The sequence below is a fragment of the Sycon ciliatum genome, chromosome 4, assembly GCF_964019385.1.
Source record: "Sycon ciliatum chromosome 4, ocSycCili1.1, whole genome shotgun sequence".
NCBI lineage: Eukaryota > Metazoa > Porifera > Calcarea > Leucosolenida > Sycettidae > Sycon > Sycon ciliatum.
This window is the reverse complement of record NC_088646.1, coordinates 12,536,722-12,551,956: the sequence shown is the minus strand read 5'-3', so window position 1 is coordinate 12,551,956 and position 15,235 is coordinate 12,536,722. Positions and strand designations below refer to the sequence as shown.

The following is a 15,235-nucleotide window of genomic DNA, read 5'->3' as shown; positions in this document are numbered from 1 at the left end:
ACACACACACACACACACACACACACACAATGTGGCTGGACATGGTTGGCATTGTTGACCGACTGAAAGTAACAAGAGCATTGTGTCCTGTGTGGTATGTGTTGTTATGTATGTGGTACACTTGCAGGTTATGGTTGGAACAAGTAGTGGCATTGGCTCAGGCAAGAGGATTCCTCGGTGGACCAGATGAAGAAGAAACAGTACCAGAGGACCAAGCAGAGACAGGAGAAGATGATGCATCCGAGAACGCTGGAAAGCCAATGCAGGCTGTCGCACCTGTGAAGATGGGTGCAACGGCAACTCCCCAAACAACTCCCATAACACCATCGTTTGTGACAGCTGAACTTACCAAGTCAGCATCGACCGTGAAGGCCACTAAAGTCATCACGCCTCGTGCTGCAGCATCGCTTCTTCTATCTTCATCGCCAGCTCTCACTCGTGCGGTATCATCACTCATTGCATCTCCGGGTTCATCTCCATTGCTGAGGTACAGCAACAGAATGGTTAAGGTTTACGTCGAGTTACGATGATATGCATCTATGCACTGTTATGTATATCTTAGAAAGCTGTGACCTTGCTGTCGACGTCGGTCATCTCAACCATGCAATCATGTTTCAACATACATACATATGAACCTATGTGCAATGCACACCGGTCTACAGGAAGAACCGTGCTTTGGCCGAGTGGTTGTGGGTTTGCCTGCGAAGCAAAAAAGGTCCCGAGTTTGAGACCCGTGCACGGTTGCAGCGCAGTCATGCAAACTCTACTTACAAGACCGGTTTTCTATGGAGTGTGCCGTGGTTGATAAAAGAAGCTTATGTACATATTTGCTTGTGGCACACTAAGACATGCACACACCCCTGCAATTTATGGGGTTTCAGCTTTTCTCACTTTTTCTGTAAACTATAATAATGGTACTGCTGGGGGCTGTTGTGTTCTAAGTTCCTTTAGTAGAATTTGGTGATTTGTGTAGTGTGGCACTGACTGACTGTACATGGATTGTGCTGTACAGTATGGTAACAACCAGGCTGATTGGTCAAGAAATCTCCTGTGTTTATCCTGCTTTCAGTCGCACTATGAAAGGCGATACCATCACTTCCAAGTCATCCACTGGTCTAGCTATCGTGCCGGCCGTTGTTGGTGTTGTGGAGTCTATTCGCGGTGTGATGGAGACTGTTGGTACGCCCACCACTCAGCAGAGAACTACCGGCGGTACATCGCGTCAAGAAGAAGCTGCAGATGTCCAACAGTGAGTACACAGTTATACTGGAAATGAAGTGTCTGTGCTGCTCGGCTGGATTTGTCTTTATTCGTGTCTTCTTTGTCACTTGTTTGGCATAGAGTCCTGTAAATACGAACAATAGTGAGAGTTTTTATGCAGAGTACCAGTATCATCAAAAAATTAATGGACTACTTGGTCCGGCTCATCGCAATTGTCGCTTATCTATCGCCACTAAGAAAAAGAGTTTTGTTGCCACTCTGCGAAATTTTCAATAGGCATAGTGAGGAAGCATGATACATGAATACTCTCCGCCACAAGAAAAAAATTTGAGCCATGGAATCAGGTGAAGCGAGTCATAGAAGGGAAGGAAGGTAAGCAAAATGCACGAAATAAATCAGCGAAGGAGCGGGTTCTTGAACTCAGACTCTTACAGGTCCAGAGTTCATTCAACTCTCCATCACTCCTGCCTGGTTACATGACCTTACATTTAATTGCTGGTGTCTAGCTGCTGGCGTAGACTGGTAGAGCATCTCTTGCTTTCTCAGCCTGTCGTATGGCAGCAATGGGAAAGGAACAGTTGTGGCTGTCACTTCGGTGCTTGAAGGACCCTTGGGCAGTGTGACCTGTGTGTCACCACAGTGTGTTTCAACAGAGCCTTCGAATGAGGCATACAGGCCTCTCCAGACAGCTGTCATACGCTCCACTGGATACGCTGACCACGACTATTGTAATGCTGCTGCCAAGTCCAGAAGGAACAAAAAACCAAAACGTCTGCATCGCACATCGAAAACACCTTTCTTCTTCAGCATGACGCTCATAGTCATACTCCTCTGCCGTGCACGCGTGCCTGCCACTCTCTCCAGGCTAGGATGTCAGTTGCCCCTGCTACAGTTCCCGTCTTCAGGTCGCTGCGCTTGGCGTTTGGCAACACAGACAATAAATTCATCGCGATTCAAAGCGCTAGTCGCGATAATTTTTCTTTGGTGCCTCGTTTGATCTTGCCATCACAACCTCCCAAGCAAAAGTAAGTTAGATATCGTGATTGGACTGGGTTTTACCTGTCAAAAAGTGCGTGGGAGATAAGCGACAATTGCGATGAGCTGGACCAAGTAGCTGTATTCACAGATAGGTGGAATGACGTGGTATGGGATAGAAGCGGTGGGGTCCTTTTCACGTGATCACAACACAAACATGCTGCCTTTCTTCTGGCCTTGCTGAAGACCGTTCGCAGCCTCATGAACATGGGAGTGTGCTCCAGCAGCTCTCAACTTAGCTGCATCGCCGGCGTGGCCGCCTGATTTGAGCCAGCTCACTCTCCAGAGCTCTGTACCTTGTCTTCCACTCGTTCAGTACAGGCTCCTGCTTTTCAACTTGACAAGCACTTCGAATCATGGTTACCATGTTCCTCCTGCAGTTGAATTCAAAATTTTTCTCAAGATATTTCATAGGAAAATTGTTTGCTCCCCACACCGGAGCTCGTGCTTTCTGCCGACTTGACTTGACACTTGACTGACTCAGGACCGCCATCCAGAGCACACGAGAAGTCCATCGAAGTCAAGTCGGCGGAAAGCGCGAGCTCCGGTGTTGGGAGCAAACATTTTCCCTATGTAACCATCGCCGAAGTCACTACCACTTTCTCATATTACAAAGAAGGGTTGTGTTTGGATTTTTCGTCACTGCGGTGGTCACACTCAGTCGTGTGATCCTTAGTGGGCTGGCCAGGGACCTAGCAATGTGCCACATACACGTACTAGAGTATTACGATGCATTGGAAGACCAATTTGAAAGCATCTGAACTCATACGCGGCGTGCGTCTGGTGTCTTTGGTGTGTGTGTACCCTGTCTTCCACCTCTTCATGCATGTGCGTAATTATATCTGCACTGCATTCACACATGCTTTGTGCTCGTTGTTGTTCTGGTCCTTTGGCCCTGTGTTGTCATTTTTTTGTCGGTGTTGTCACGGTGTTGTCACGGTGTTGTTATTTTGGTCCATGTTGTCATTGTGTCGTCAATTCCATCGTTGTTTTGTTGTCACCGAATTGTTGATGTGCACTCTTGTAGCCGAGCCATTCGAATTCTGCTGAACAGGATGGTGTTACCCACGCCAAATACTATACTATAGTGTAGTGTACTGGTGTGCTGTTGTGCTGTTGTGGCTGGCTGTAGAGTGTGGCATGCTTGTGTTGATTGCGGCATACTGTGGCGAATGACAAGAGCTGAACTGGCAAGTGCTGATCAACAATAGTCATAGCACCCACTGCCCTGTGTACGGATTATGTGGCTGTGTGAAATGATATGTGTCACCTGACGTTTGGAAGTCGCTTTTGATCTCGATGTATTCTGAGATAATAATAGTACATATATCCATGCGCATATTACTCTTTGTATGAACTGTATATTTTCTAGCCAAGAAGTTGTGCCTGGCTATTGGCAACGTCATTCCTGAGCATAACTTCCAATGCATGTATAGTGCTTCGTTCTAATTGGTGCCTTACATGCTGATTGTGGTACATGAACATGTATACATGTTATATATCTGGTTAGCTTGCTGTGGTGCTCGTACGATGACGGTGTGTGATACTGTTTTTGTCTCTGGGTGGGACATGTAATTTTGTAATGTTATGTGGAAATATGCCCACAAGACTAGAGGTCTGTGTGTAAACCTGGGCCAGTGTTGGTTCGTGCGACAGTCATGTCCTTAGGCATCGGTAGCTAGCGGTCATGTGTTTCATAGAGCAGAATCCACTTGACTAATCACGCAAGCACTATGGCGCTCAGACAACATAGAGTACCAGTCATTGTCCAATACTAACAGTGACTAGCAGTATAATGTTGCCGACATTTCTGGAAGAGCAGGACAATTCAACTTCCACGTGGTGACTGCTTGTGTTGTAAGTCAGTATACAGTGCAGAAGCTGTGCAGGAATGGTGAGAAAATACTGACTCGTGGAAGTGCCGCAGAGGCAAGACATGGGACATAACAGTTGTAGGTATATGATCAGGGATGCCTAGGGATGCCTAGGGATACCTAGGGATGCCTAGGGATACCTAGGGATGCAGAGAATTGTGTGCGGAGCTTCTCAACTGAAATAGAGCAAGAAGAAAGGAACAATGAAGACAGAGTACATGTACAGTGTACTGCGAGCAAGCGACTGTAAGTAAAGTGTGCCTATTTAGAAATGCAACGGACCTGGCTGAGAATCTAACAGCCTTTATGTTACTTCTTAGAGCAGATACATCAAGAAAAATGTGTTTTTAATCCACACAGACAGGGCACACATCTGATATGTTTGCTTGAATATATTCACTTGATTGAAGACGTAAATGCAGTGGGTTGTTCCCTGGTGTTCATTGCAGGACTCTGAACTTTTCTCGCGGTGATTCGCCGACACTGGGAGGTTCTGATGACCCGCTTTCTGTTAGCAGAGAGCAGTCAGCGTCCAATCTGTAAGGATATATTGTTGAAGGCTTTGGGCTTGCTTGGTTTGTATTGCAATATCACTGTTGAGTTGCAGGGTACGGATTTGTGTTTCTTATCTGCCTGTCTGGTCAAGTTTTGTTACCATTACTTTCACTGGCTTTCTCTGTAGCAGCTTTCGGCGTGGCTCTTCTCTATCAGTGAACATAGCGGAATGAATGGGAAATAGAGATGCCAAGTTCTTTGAAATGGTCATTGTTGTCTGGTTCCTGCAGGAATGAGAGTGGTAGTTATGATCCAGAGGGTCTCCAAGCTGAGCTGAAAAGAATGAAAACTGAAGTAAGGCTTCACAACACTATCAGCCTGTGCTGCATCATGTTCCCAGCACAGTATCTTGTCAATCAGCTAAGTCTGAATAGCTGCATGCAGTGAACAGACACATACAGAAGTACAGTCTTCAACTTGCTTGATCAGTGAAATCTGACCTTTTTAGACAGCCTTCATATCATGGGTACTGTGTAGCACTGGCACTGCAAACATGGGATTTTGGCCCGGAGCAGGGTACTTGCTTAGCTATTTGGCTTGGATTTCATCAGGCACAAACCTAGTAACACAATGCGTGATCACGAAATCATGCTTGTCCAATAGGCGGAAATCGGTGCTTGTCCATTCTCAGGCGATGTGTTCTAGTGGTACATAAGGCTTACCAACTGTTTCTCAAGTTGTCATGAATTCATCACATGCTTCATTGACTAGAGATTGGTCAACCAGTGAAGATGGCATCATGCACATAGACATTGATAGTTGTCAGGTACCTATGCATGTAGTGTACCACACTCACACGATCAGTCTTTGCATAGGTAATGATCTTGAGCTTTTTGGTGGTTACTTGTGCCACACACCGCACTAGCCCACCAGTGAAACTTGCCATTTGTATTGTATTTTATTATTTTACTTGGGCATTCCCAATAGACCCTGAGGTCTTCTTACAGGGTGCCCAAGATGAATGAATGTGTTAAGTTCCTGGCGAAATGAATTGGGGACATGATTAGTGCGAAGGGATTCGGGAAGCGCATTGAAGCGGTCAGCACCAAGGGATGAAATAGATTTGTATCCAGCTTTAGTTTGCACAATGGGTAAAGAAAGGGAATTATTGACTTGCTATCACCAGTCCACTGGCACTGCAAACAACAAGGTAACTTTGGGCATGCAATGGAAGACTGTAGAGGAGGGAGAGGAAGCGGGGGTTGTTTGAAACCGAGGGCTTCTATTTTGCATGTCCCTTCACTTGGGATTTTATTGGAGAAAGACTACTAGTCAAGCAATAATTATTACTGTACTTTTAGGTTCTTCAGGTAGCAGTGCTACTCCTTGTTCCTAATTGTGCTTTGATCAACTCTGTCAATTCTCTTGCAGTACTCGGCCTTGGAGAGCCAACTGAACAGCATAAAACGGCAATACCAGGGGGAGGTAAGTGCGGTTCGGGATTCACAGATGCTTTGTGATAATCTTTGCCTCCGGTCACATAAACCTACTACACTGCAGTTGGGAAGGGGGGGGGGGGGAAGGGAGGTGAAGGTGAAAAACTACTACTATAGATTGGAAAGTGGGGAGGAGGTGGCATCTGGAACGACATGTTTGCTGTGGTGCCAAGTCCCAACCTTGGGTAGGGATAGTCGTCGTATTCATTTTCTGCACCACTGCAGTGTTTTTCATTCACTTCAGTTGTATTTAGAATGAATTTCTTATGCTACAATATGGGAATATGCAAGATTTGTTTGTTTGTGTCGCATACCAAACGGGTAATGATGCCCAATTTTATGATGGCGATAAAGTAACTGCCAAAAGCCAATGATACAACAAACCTCTACGAAAGAGAGAAGAACACAGACTGCAAATACTCAAAAAGAAGAAAGGAAAAAAGAAAAAGAAAATAAAAGGAAAGGGTTTGCTCCCCACACTGGAGCTCATGCTATTCCGCCAACTTGACACTTGACACTTGACTGACTGAGTTTGCGTCTGTGTTTTTTCTTCGCTTTCTTGTCATTGTGTATTGTCCGTTGTGAGCAGCAAGCGGACCTGGAAAGTGAAATCAGAAATCTCAGACGTCAGCTTCATGCTAGCAAAATGCAGGTAAATATTGGTAACTGCTGTTAACCAATGTTAGTCTTGTGCTGTTTTAACCAATGTTAGTCTTGTGCTGTTTGTTTGTGCTTCACACACATAGTACTGGACGCCTCACAGTTCTTTCCGTCAGCTTGAAACAAGGCCATGCCGCGCTGTTGTATTGGTTTATAAGATTGCCTTGTATCTTGCGAGTGACCAAGGTTTGTTGTGCTGATGTGTGTAGATTTCTGAACTAAATGATGAACTTGGTCGTGTCAGGAAACAGCTGAGAACAGCACACCAGCAGGTAAGCTCTTTTAGTCGTTTCAGACTTTCCTAGCTCTTGAGACATTCTCCATACACCGTCTACAGGCCACAGAAAGCTACGATTGGACTCTGACAATATGTTTGTTGGTCATGTTGAAAACCAGCTAAATTGACGGTATGGTCAGGAGAATTCAACTTCCATGAATATTGCTTTACTTAATGGCTACCGAAAGGTCCTAAAGCACTACCCTAAAGTGTTGCTGTGTTATCCGGCAGCTGTACATGTATACATATTGTAGACCGTCTCCTAAGAGGATGCATAGCAAAGTTACACGAGTAATCCTGTCTTCTGTCTGATTAGCAACCTTTTGCTGCTCTAGTCGCTCTTTCTCACCGTACGTATACCTTAATCTCCCCTAACGTCCCTAAGACACAGGCGTGTGTGTTCGCATTCTATTACTGTGTGATCTGTAAGTCTTTGGAGTGACTTCCGTCAGCACGATTTACTGGCTTAGTTCTGGTTGTGGTCGTACTGCACTAGAGCCAGCATATCGTTTCAAACGCCAGGACATAGTCACGGTGGGATTTCATAACCTTGTACACTGTACTACTGTCACTCGTGTACATGCTGTAACTCTACTGCCGTGCGTCACAGAGTTCTAGTATGGAGGATGAGCTGAACCACAGTCGTCATCAAGTGCAAAGTACTCGCCAGCAATGGCAAGAAGCACGGCAGCAGCTTCATGCCGCCGGTGCTCAGTTACAGGTTGCGCAGATGACCAACCACCAGCTGGAGACGCACAGCTCTCAAATCGAAGCTAACAATGAGGCATTGAGCAACCGGTGTGATGTAAGTTTTGCTGCTGATACATTTCCTACGTTTTTAAAGTATGTGTTTGTGTGTGTGTGTGGGGGGGGGGGACGGGGGGGGGGGGGGGGAGGGGGAGGGTTACAGCGTATGTGTGAGTATGTGTGTGTATGTGTGCATTTATGTGTGTATGTGTGTATGTGTGGTGTGTGTGTGTGTGGTGTATGTGTGGTGTATGTGTGGTGTATGTGTGGTGTATGTGTGGTGTATGTGTGTGTGTGTGGTGTGTATGTGTGGTGTATGTGTGGTGTATGTGTGTATGTGTGGTGTGTGTGTGTGGTGTATGTGTGGTGTATGTGTGGTGTATGTGTGGTGTATGTGTGGTGTATGTGTGGTGTATGTGTATGTGTGTGGTGTGTGTGTGGGGGGGGGGGGGGAGGTAATAGTACAGTGTGGGGTGAGCAGTGCAAATATCTAGCTCTTTGGTACTTCAAACATGCAACATGAATGTAGGCCATTTTGATTTCTACTCGAAGAACGATATATTTGCTATCTGCACGTCTGGTGTCTGAATTCTTTTGTTTGAGGTGCACTTGTCAATGCTGTTTCTACTTGTTAAAGGGGAAGTCCGGTGAAAAATTTAAATTTCAGCGTTGGTAGAGTTTCGGCCGCTGAGTCGAATGGTGTTGGTCCCACATGTCCCCGACAAAGCGTTCTCGAGATATTTCCGTTTGAAAAACTGAGTTTCGGGGGGCTGCGCCATGACGTCATGCGGCCGCGCCACACCCTCCGCAACGTCATAGCGTGCAGCTAGGTCAAAAGGAGTGCGTGAAAGCAATAGTGTCAGTGCTATTTCAAATGATTTGGCGACCCATAGTAGGTGGTGCAAGCGACTCCGAAGGCGTAACTCCTTGTGAGAGTGAGGATGCAGCCATGGCTGACCTTCATGAGTTCGGTCTGGGGCTGAGAACCTCGGTATTCAGCTGAAGAAATGGCCGCGCGGGCCGGTCAAGAGTGAGCGCTACTGAGTTTCCGACTGGTGAAGAAGCAGCAGCTATTGCAGACGAAGCTGATATAATTATCAGCTCGCTGGAGAGCAGAGTCGCCAAAATGGAGAAGAGTGATGCGAGTGCTCTAAGACTAAATGTTGTTCCATACCGATTCGCTTAGACTCCAGTAACCTGCCACATGGTGATGTTTTGGTGCGAACTTGGCGTATTTCGGACACTCAATTGGAGAACAGTGCAGGCTCTTTGAACTACGGGCACGACTCTTCGCTCGCAACGCTACGGGATCTGAAAGTTCTAGGTCCGGGAGCTGTTCGCTGTTTTGTCACTTGTCACGGTTGTGCACTCATCGCTGTAGCATAAAATAATGAGGCGGGAGCGGAAAACTAAAATTTTCTTTCTCAAAGCACAACCACCACCGGCAAGGAGAAACGCTCGTTCTCTGACTACACGACTGATACGAGTGTAGTACATGACAAGTCCGTGTGTTGACTAGTTTTCTGAGTCTTGTGGCTCGAGTCTTGTTGTACCTACCCCAGCATGGCAGTGCGGGAGTAGTTCCGTGTGTGATTAGTTTGTTGACTACACTACAGGTAGCATGCACGCAGCGCATTGCTAGAGCCGTAGATAGAGGCCAGTGCATGTCGACGGAAAAAGTCCAACTCGGAAACGGCTAAAATACGGTATAACCTCGAGGTTTACCGAGCTGAAAATCACAGGGTACGTAGTGTTTGTAACACTGAATCGAATGGTCTTGGTCCGAAGAAGCTGCGACAAACGGTTCCCCAATCGAACGCGCTCCGAATATGGCCGTTTTTGTACACATCTAGATGGTGTGGCCACCTGGCTGCACGCTGTGACGTCATCACCTGGATCTGGGTGAGGCGCGCTCAAATCCGCACATGTTCGATTGGGCGTATCTGACGAACCATAGGCCGCAGCCTCCTCGGACAAAGACCATTCGACTCAGCGCCCCGAACTCTACGGACTGTGAAATTTAAATTTTTCACCAGACTTCCCCTTTAATGCCATTTCTGTCCTATTCCAATGCAGGCCCTGGAGCAAATGAGCAGCAATCTTAGTGAAGAGATCAGAAATCTGTATGCTGAAGTCAAGAAGCTGCTGCTGGAGAACAGAGAGCTGAGGATGAAGAATGATGAAGCTAAGGACAAGTTTATTGATGACGAGCGGGTTTTCTCGTAAGTTTGAACAGCACTTTCTACTGCTCCGCAACCCGTAGCTATGTAGCTCCTTAGCCGATGAGCCGTGTGTATGGATGTATGTGCACATGGGAAGAACAGAGAATGACTATTGACGATTGTTATGCAACTTAGCCAAGGCACAGCCCGGCATTATTATTATTAGAATACTGCATGTCACAATGGAGATGAAGGTCAATACCCATTCGGGCTGGTTGTATAAAGGATGTACCTGGTCACAGAAAGGCAAGGGAAGCATGTAACCTACCACCACATTCGTAGTGTGTTGAGTTGAAAATGACCATGCTCTTCTTTTCTTCTCCTTGTTTGTACGTGCCCGCAGGGATCGTCTAGCAGAGCTGGAGAATGAGCGTGGTCGACTGAATGAGCAGCTGGACACTATCAAGAAAACCAAGAAGTAAGTGGACTCTTTCAGTGTAGCCTGTAGCTCTCCTCTCACTGCTAACGGTCTGTGTTTAGTGTGTTGCCCTTGATACTCCCATACTCGGAGTCCTATGTCCTAGTTCTGTCATCACTCCCATCAATATGACATGCTTCTGCATATTTCCTTTCTTGATCATGTGCAATTGCAGGAAGAAGTCAGCACTCAGTAAAGTGGCGCATTTTGGAAAAAAGGCCAAGAATCTCCTTGGGGTAAGAAGAGCTGAGAACCAGCTAGACGATGCACAACATGTTGATCAGCATGATGACATGATACTAGCATACAACAGGTAGTTTACTATTCTGCTCCAATCCCAATGTTCTTCATAGCCCTCCACAGGTGAATATCATGCATCTCAGAAATTTAGTGTTTTGTCCTGCAAGCCTTGCACCTTGTAGCATTAAAAGCACATTCCTTTGCCATGCACTGGAGCGCCTGCTGTTTCCGTGTCACTACCACTAACTGTACAAAAAACGTCTACATGCGTATATCAGACGCAACAATAGATATCTCACTAAAATTCAGTATCACTGTATGTGATTCCAGGCACTAAGACTTAGTAGCACTATCCCGGCAAAGCCCCCCAGTGTTGAGTAACCATTCTAGACTGTCCATAATCCAGTTCTTGCATGGTGATGTGGGCACATGCATTGGGGTTCTCTGAAATACAACTGACAAGAAAATCCATTGATGATTTATGGCCGATGTTCTTACTGTAGGGAGAGAAAGATCGCCGTGGGCACACGAAGACCGATGGTTACGATTCCAGTTCATCTGGAAGTGGTGCGGCCGGCAGTGTTCCCCAGTCGATGAGCATGCCGCGGTTTGTAGCGCGTGACCGTGCCGACACTCTACCCGTACCGCATGCCATGTCCGGCTCTGGAAGTCTGGAGTCGTTCGGTGGAAGTCTCGTACAGCTAGCCGGCGTACGCAAGGCGAGGAGTATGGCCGGGTCGCTGAACGATGCAGTCACCGTCGCCAGTGGACACAGCCATGAGGACGAGGACGGTGTAAGTCAAACACTGTTTACCGTACAGTATTCACTTGAATCACCTGCCGATGTGCTTGGTGTTGTTGGTTGTCAAATGGCTCTCGAGTCATGTACCACCCATTGTATAGAATTGATGAACTGTGCCATGTGTATCTGTGCAAGTACTCTAATTTCAGAGTTTTTAGGTGCTAAATATTTTCGGTATGAGGGCAAAAGGCCAGGTAACTGGTTAGGTGAACAGAAATCTTCGGTGCAGAAAAGCAGTTCCCTATTGGATCATGTGTGTAAGTGTGTGTTCGGTGTATTGAAATTTTAGGTATGAAACAGATGCACCGAAAGTACCGAAAATAAAAGTACACCGAAAATTTGTGAAATTACAGTACTTGCAAGAATTCAGCTTTTCATGTAACCTGTTGTGGCCGTATGGTCTTGGTCAATGTGTAATTTTGTGGGTGACTGTTTGTGGTACATGCACGCACTGCTGACCTGTTTGTAAGATTGTGGGTGACAACTGTGTATTGTACTTGCAAACACTGACCTGTTTCAGGCATCACAACTGGAGCAGCTCATGTCTGGACTAGCCAGAATGGACAGTCCAAGCACCAGAGCATCTATTGCTACATCATCACCGGCCAGTCGTCAGCGCGGTGGTGGCGAAGTTGTCACACTTGAGGACTTCCTCAAGGAAACCGACAAGACACCTGTGTCTCGGGTACGAGTGATGTGTATAATTAGTATTGTATTTGGTTATGTGGGTTGTGTGTGTGTGTGTGTGTGTGTGTGTGTGTGTGTGTGTGTGTGTGTGTGTGTGTGTGTGTGTGTGTGTGTGTGTGTGTGTGTATGTGTGCGTGTGGGGGGGGGGGGGGGCGTGTGCGTGTGTGTGTGTGCGTGCGTTTGTGTGTGGGGGGGGGGGGGGCGTGTGCATGTGTGAATGGGTAACTGCTACATACTCTGTTGCTGACGCAAGCCCCTAGCTTGTACACCCACAGTATTGCCACATCACTGTACACATACATATTATGTCAAGACATAGCCTACAGGCTGCAGCACGGTCATTTTTCTATGTGCCAGGAGGTATTCGCTATCAGATGAAAGCTAATTTGTATCCATGGTTGGTGTGTTGGCGTTGTTGGCATGCAGCGGCGAATGTTCAATGAGGTGTTGGTAGACTCGCCGACCGAATCCAGAAGGCTGTCTTCTAACGCACCATTGAATCCGTCAGCCTTGGCCGCAGGTGGCATGAACCCGAGGAGAGAGGTGGCAGCTATTGATGCACCAGCATTCCTCGAGTCTCTGAAGACGACGCCACTACGGCAGCAGTCATCTGACAACTTCCGGCGCCAGAAACCAATCCACCAAGGTCGAGCAACGCTGCGACAGGGCAGCGTGGATTCCCGTGCCAGTTCTCAGAATAGTAATGACATCGTGCCGGGAATGGAGCGCAGCGCTAGTACATCGGCTGGATCACCAAGTTAGTACATGTACCACACAGACACGTACATGTACCACACAGACAGCATGTGCTCAGTACATGTTATGTTATGTTATGTTATGTTAGGTAGGTAGTGTAGCTATTATTGATGCTGTAGTGCTGTAACCTGTGAAGTTTGATCCGTAAATTATTTACCTTCACTGCCTTTGCATGATAGTTAGAACTGCTCAATGCCACTACGGTCAACTTGGCTAATAACGACTGCGGATATAACAACGATTCGCGAATAACGACAGAATTTCAATGCCCAGAGCAAAGTCCCATCTAACTGTAATACATATAATGAGACTTCGGGTATAAGGACGCTTCGCGAATATGGACACTTTTCTGATGCCCCGCCGAGTGTCGCTATACGCAAAGTTGACTGTATATGCTTTCATGTACCTGCCAATGATTGTTGCTCCTTTTTGCTCAATGTGTGTGGTATCCTCTTGGGTGAACAGGTGTGAATGCATCTCAGACACATGTTCCTAATTCACGTCGCTTCCCCAGGGCATCCAGTGCTAGTTCCATTGACAGTCACAACACAGCGCCCAGCCCTCTCACCACGTCGCACACTCATGTCGGAGCTGCCATGTCGGCAGGCACGCCACCGCTCAGCAGAAGCCGTGATAGTCAAGGCAGCTTCCATCAGCCCCTGACTCGCACCAAGGCACTGGCTGACGGCGCCAGTGTCGGCTCCAATCCCCTGGACTCGTCTGGCTCGGTGAACCGCACTAGCACGCCGTCTAGCGGGGCTGCGTCCGCATCTAGTCGCTGTACCGAGGATGGTGATGTAATGACTGCAATGGATGCTATCATGACTGCAGGACCTACTGAGCCTACCTTCACGCTGGAGCCTCCCGATGGCAGTGCAGCTCCCCTGGATCCTTCTCCCACAATAATACAGGAACTGCAGCAGTCACCGACAAGGCTCAGTCCCGCTAATCAGCGCCGTAGTGTGTCTGGCCGCTCGTCGCCTCAAACAAACGCTGATCCTCCTCCATCAGCTGCTGCTGCATCCGCTGCGGCTGCTGCTGGTGCAAAGCCAGAAGACGGCGAAAACAATGCTGAAAGCGCAAAATGGTTTGAGTATGGTTGTGTTTAATTGTTGGGCCTCGTTTGAGAATGCTGTGCCAGCTGCTGTCTGTCCTGTGATGGTTCACGCCTCTACGTACACTATACGAATGCCCTTTCGCTAGACGCTTCTATAACTTCAGAGATGTTTTACCTTGCATGCTTGTGTACCCCTTCACCTTGACAGAATAGTCCCTGAAATGAGTCATTGTATGGGAGGCAGTTCTCTATATCATATCACTTCCTTCCCTACCCCAACAATTCGCAGCAATCACGACGGTGAGCTGCAAATATCGTCTGGACACTATTATACCTGACTCGAAACCTCTAGCCGTGTGCGGGGGCATGTGAGCCTCCACTCCAAGTTTGTCACTGCATGTACAGCAACACATACCTCCCTTACTGCTGACTCTGATATTGTGTTATTGTTGTACTGAGCAGCACACACAGTGCTCGGCTCTGCCGTTACCCTGTTGAGGTGATTATTTCTATTCTTTTGTAAATCCGCTTATGTGTACAGCTTTTTTTGGACAGGTTTTGTATACACCTTTAGCTCTATTTTCCCTCTTGTTTAGATACCGACCCCGCTCTGGCGACCCTCTAGCGTCGTTGTGTTACTGAAGTAGCTGTTCTCGCGTTGTCCTCAGTGGTAGCTGTGTGTATTTACTATTGCCTTGGCTATATAATTATTACATGTACATATATGCATAACCAGCTCTGCTCTTGGCTTGATAATGATGGAGTGTGAAGCACTCGTTCGAAGCACTTGTTCGAACTATTTGCCCCCCCCCCCCCTCTCTCTCTCTCTCTCTCTCTCTCGCTCTGTCTCTCTTCTAAGTTCTAGCTGGCATGAAAACTGTGGAGAGAGAGACCACTCTACTAACAGTCTGTATACAAAGAGAGAGAGAGCATATCAGCAACGACGTAAACACTGGATATTATGACTAGACGTTGTGACGCGTTAGACTAAGGAAATGTTTGGCTCTGCTGGTAAACGAAAGCCAGCCCTTCCGCCATTTTCAATTTTTATAACACCAGTGCACCAGGCCGAGTGATATTTTACGACTCCCGAATTACTGACCAATGCTAGCGTCTATCATGCCATCACGTGATATTGACAATATTGATGGCATGATAGACAGGCAATCCCCCCCCCCCCCCCCCCCTCAGGATATGATTGTCATGAAAATGAGTATTGTCACTTACTTACTGTACCGTTCTACTCCT

At 47.1% G+C, this 15,235-nt stretch overlaps 1 protein-coding gene across 1 annotated transcript in view; it reads left to right on the top strand.

The window, feature by feature from the left end:
• The window catches only part of LOC135814540 (protein Daple-like), a 33,075-nt gene extending 18,351 nt beyond the window's left edge, over nucleotides 1–14,724 (top strand). The window contains exons 23-37 of the mRNA XM_065327668.1: nucleotides 128–487; nucleotides 1,070–1,249; nucleotides 4,580–4,669; nucleotides 4,916–4,979; nucleotides 6,057–6,110; nucleotides 6,711–6,773; nucleotides 6,991–7,053; nucleotides 7,669–7,863; nucleotides 9,882–10,027; nucleotides 10,371–10,445; nucleotides 10,621–10,681; nucleotides 11,189–11,479; nucleotides 12,008–12,172; nucleotides 12,601–12,931; nucleotides 13,396–14,724. Of these exons, the coding sequence (XP_065183740.1) occupies nucleotides 128–487; nucleotides 1,070–1,249; nucleotides 4,580–4,669; nucleotides 4,916–4,979; nucleotides 6,057–6,110; nucleotides 6,711–6,773; nucleotides 6,991–7,053; nucleotides 7,669–7,863; nucleotides 9,882–10,027; nucleotides 10,371–10,445; nucleotides 10,621–10,681; nucleotides 11,189–11,479; nucleotides 12,008–12,172; nucleotides 12,601–12,931; nucleotides 13,396–14,039 (2,782 nt within the window). The 3' untranslated portion in view covers nucleotides 14,040–14,724. The remainder of the gene's footprint in view (nucleotides 1–127; nucleotides 488–1,069; nucleotides 1,250–4,579; nucleotides 4,670–4,915; nucleotides 4,980–6,056; nucleotides 6,111–6,710; nucleotides 6,774–6,990; nucleotides 7,054–7,668; nucleotides 7,864–9,881; nucleotides 10,028–10,370; nucleotides 10,446–10,620; nucleotides 10,682–11,188; nucleotides 11,480–12,007; nucleotides 12,173–12,600; nucleotides 12,932–13,395) is intronic.
• Nucleotides 14,725–15,235: the final 511 nt, after the last annotated feature.